Source organism: Notothenia coriiceps, unplaced genomic scaffold, assembly GCF_000735185.1.
Source record: "Notothenia coriiceps isolate Sejong01 unplaced genomic scaffold, NC01 NC01_scaffold00011724, whole genome shotgun sequence".
Lineage (NCBI taxonomy): Eukaryota > Metazoa > Chordata > Actinopteri > Perciformes > Nototheniidae > Notothenia > Notothenia coriiceps.
Window position 1 is genome coordinate 4,246 of NW_011344425.1, and position 4,278 is coordinate 8,523.

General features: G+C 38.6%; 1 protein-coding gene across 1 annotated transcript in view; it reads right to left on the bottom strand.

Moving 5' to 3' along the window:
* The window catches only part of itgb8 (integrin, beta 8), a gene marked incomplete at its 3' end in the record, with an annotated part of 6,388 nt that extends 4,153 nt beyond the window's left edge, over positions 1-2,235 (bottom strand). The window contains exons 1-3 of the mRNA XM_010772898.1: positions 1,754-2,235; positions 1,183-1,278; positions 823-915 (exon numbers count right to left, since the gene is read on the bottom strand). Coding sequence (XP_010771200.1) covers positions 823-915; positions 1,183-1,278; positions 1,754-1,867 — 303 coding nt within the window. The remainder of the gene's footprint in view (positions 1-822; positions 916-1,182; positions 1,279-1,753) is intronic.
* Between the last annotated feature and the right edge of the window lie 2,043 nt (positions 2,236-4,278).

Below are 4,278 nucleotides of genomic sequence, written 5' to 3' on the forward strand. Positions count from 1 at the left end.
GGGGGGGGGGGGACAAGGAGGTGGGGCCAAAAATAGCATCTATGTATTCGTCCATGATTAGGCCACATGGTTCCGTGCGGGGGATCTGATAGCAATTATAATGGCAGCTTCTGTTTGTGTGTGTGTGTGTGTGTGTGTGTGTGTGTGTGTGTGTGTGTGTGTGTGTGTGTGTGTGTGTGTGTGTTTGTGTGTCTGCACGTATGCATGGTTGTTCACCCGGATCTGTGGATTCGGCAGATTCTCGAAGCAAACAATGGTTCACTGTGCCTGAGGCTAGATTATAGCAAAGACTGCTGCCAAAGGAACAAAACCACACACACACACACACACACACACACACACACACACACACACACACACACACACACACACACACACACACACACACACACACACACACACTGTTCTCATCCATGTTTTTCACATTCATTCAGCCTTCAGCAACCGAAAAACATGTCCAATAATGTCCAACTTCAGAATTTAAGTTTGCATTACAAATGTCACTGTCTTTTGCTGCATCCATTACACACAATCCATTGGTTGAATTGAGCAGTACACACTTTCTGTCGCATCCCTGATTCGGACAGGAATGTGTTTTGAGCTATGGTCGAGTTCATGTTGCCTCAGCGGACTCATGCCTCAACACTTATAGCTGATACTGCGTGGGCTTATGAATTCAGCTCATGCTGTGCTGCTGCGCTCTAATCTGAAACCTTTCGCTTGTCCCTGCCCTTCTCCTTGTTGTTTGAAGGATGAATAATAAACAGAAGGAGGGCTAGAATGAGAAAGAAGGTGCAGAGGAAGAAGGTGAGGGCTCTGTACCTTGTATGCGTCCACCACCAGCTCGATGAGGTTTGGAGCCTGGAAAAGGCCTAACCTTCCCAGGTAGGAGCCAGGAAGTAAATGCACCAATGCCTAAAGAAGAAAAGGGAGATGAGGGTTAAAAAAAAAAATACTTTCTAAGTCACCCTAACTGTTAACTTAAGGGGCAACATTTGTGTTATCAGACATCATAGAGCAAACATCTCCTTAGTCCTAGAAGTTTTTTTGTTTCTCTTTTAACTATCTGAAAAACCATTGCCAAAAAAACCTTATGACCCACATGTATCAGATTACTACTAGAAATGCCATGTAATTGCCGAATGACATTTAAAATGTGTGATGTTGTGTGGGAGAGATTACCTCGTACCACTTGTACTGCTGCTTCTCCACGGCAAAGATCAAGTACATATGGTTTTCAAGCAGTTTATCAGACAATTGACCCAAACTGGGATGATCCTAAAAAAGAGACAAACAACCGACTAAATACAAAATATCATGTTTTTGAGGAAAGCATTTCTGCTAACCTCTTCCTCCCCTTCTGATGTACCATAACAAGTTTAAGTCTTCTTTTCTTCATATACAGACGTTTTTCTAAAATCAATTGGTCCACATGAGTAAATACAGCGTGTATATTAGCGTGTAACCATGTTGGCTTCAAGGAAGAGATTACACAATTTGGTAATTTTTAACATGACGCTCTTAATTTCTCAAATTTGACAAATTAACACATACATGTAAAACACGTATTGTATATTTTCGTTTGATCTTTTAAAAAAAAACAATGTGTAAAAGACATTCATCTTCATATCCAACTCTCAGCATGAAAAAAATTAAGCACATTATCAAAACTCAGTTTAACTATTCCTTTAGGTTAGAATTATTTGACTAATATTGAATCTGCAATTGATTGATGTAATGTCAACAATCTCACCTGCCTCGTGCTACCTGTGTAGACATTGTTCTCCAGGTGACACAGGCCGTCGTTAGGCGTCACTATCCCTGCCACCCGGCTATCCAGGGCGAGGTGGGACGGCTGGTCGGTCATCAGGAGCAAAAGACGTTTGGCCTCGGGTCGCCAACCCAAATCGCTCTATAGGAGGGACACAGAGGGATCAGGACCGTGTGAGGTGGTCTGTTGCTGGTGAGAAGTTTTATCGATTCTCTCATTTTTATCCCCTTATATCACTACATTTACATGGACTGATGTGGAAAATATGTGCACGCTTTATATTTTTGACTAATGTGGTGAGAAACTGCAAATTGAAAAATCGTACTCATCTGAGCTTCATTAGTTCCCGTGGTGATCAGCTCTTTCTGGAATGCCAAATCAAATGCATGCAGCAGAAAAACCCAGACAGTCACTGACTCGCTGTCTTCATGCCTGTGGCTCGTCAGTGTGAGAAAAAGGGCTGTGTGTGTGTGTGTGTGTGTGTGTGTGTGTGTGTGTGTGTGTGTGTGTGTGTGTGTGTGTGTGTGTGTGTGTGTGTGTGATTAGACGAGAGAAGCTGTGGTCTCCAAATATATGGAGATGTATGCACACATCAATTTATCATCATGAAACAGAGAGGAGGGGAGAGGTGGAGAGGAGATGCTCAAAGAAGGATTCCTGTCACATTCCTTCTCTTGAACTGAGAATCAGACTTTTCTATGTGTACAAAATACACTATGAGCCACACCTCCATATCTTAAAATGATAAATGGACTGGATGTAGTGGCTGCATAACGACACATAAGTCATTCAGTCAGCAAACACAGCTGTAGTGCTGCAGGCCTCTTCACAGGTTTGTTATGCAGCTGGCAGTGACTCATTATTCTTTTTTAATTAATACACTATTAATATATTCACCTGCTATATTGGATAACACATAATAAGAGAAAAGCATTAAGGTGAAGAGTAAAATTAGCTGTGGACATGGCTGGGCCTGTTGCTTCTGACATCATGTTTTCATTCACTCACTTCCAAAAACACATATATTCAATTTTTCAAAAAAAGGCAAATATTTTCCATGCATTATTGTAGTTTTAATTAAATATGGAAGCTGCAAAACGTTTTCTGATGGAGAAAATTATATTATTAAAGATATTAAATATACCGGACTTCTTTCTACAGTTTGATATGACTGCACACAGTACATTGATGGGTCTTTTCTCCTTAGCAACAGTCTGTTCTCCTTAGCAACGGTATGTTAATGAAAATGTACAACCTCATGAATGTCCCGAATCCAGTATTCAACTAAGTAATGTAATACATTCTAATAAAACTGTCCGTGCACACAGTTCTGATGCTAATTTGATGCTATCAATGTCGTAATCATCTGGTGGAAATCACAATAAAAAATCTGTTTGAAAAGAAGAAAAAAACCTGATGTTTTGAACAAAAATGAAATTCACGAGTTGACATCTGGATATGCAGCGATTCAGAAAAGGTAAAAACAGTATTCCAGTTTTGACTGGTTTTGAATACATCAAATAACACACACACACACACACACACACACACACACACACACACACACACACACACACACACACACACACAAACTCACGAGAATGACACTTACACACTTTCCCGTGAACAAGTTCAAAAGCATTCTGGAGCAGTGACATTTGGAGCACAACACAAACTCATTTTAATATCTCTGAGCTCTGGAAATATATTTCTCCCTGGTTAAACCACATCACACTTGTTTGAAGTTTATCTCAAATATCTGCAATATTTGACGACAGTTTGGAGAAGGAAGAAGATTAAAACAAACAACTCACACTGACATCAAATTAATGTCTGATTTCAGGGGAGTGAAAACTCACTGCCTTATAATATGTAAGGCTTTCTCAGGCTCCTATTCACCACTACAGTATCATATCAAATATAAAATGAAGTTGAAGTAAAATATATTTTTAAAATAATAATATTAATTAAAAAAATAAGATATACAAATCACCTGGTCTTGACTCAAAAGATTACAAAATTAACCACAATGAGAAACATTCAGTTAAAAACTATAATAGGGAGAAATACTGTATATCCCATTGCTGTGACATTTTGAAGCAGCTACTGCATGCATTGGTGACATAATATCAATAATTGTTTATATATATATAAACAGCGTTGCTTTAAATAAACAACTTTTACCTTTAGTTCTGACATTTAGTTTATTGAAAAAAACATCAGTGTGTGTATAAGTTATCTTTATTACATGATTATGTGTTGTGAGCCAACACAGTCTCACGGCATTTCGTGTTATAGTCAAAACATTTATCTATTGATTCGTGTTCACCAACACGATTTCGCAATTTTTTTCGTGTCACACAGACCGATTTTAAAAGCAATGTAAATAATAACAAATTAGAGGGAAAAAAATAATACGAATATTACAAAAAATACAGATTTCATTATTCTGACACAGAACGATTTTAGAAGCAATTTATTTCTATTGGTAGTATGTTTCGTGCCTG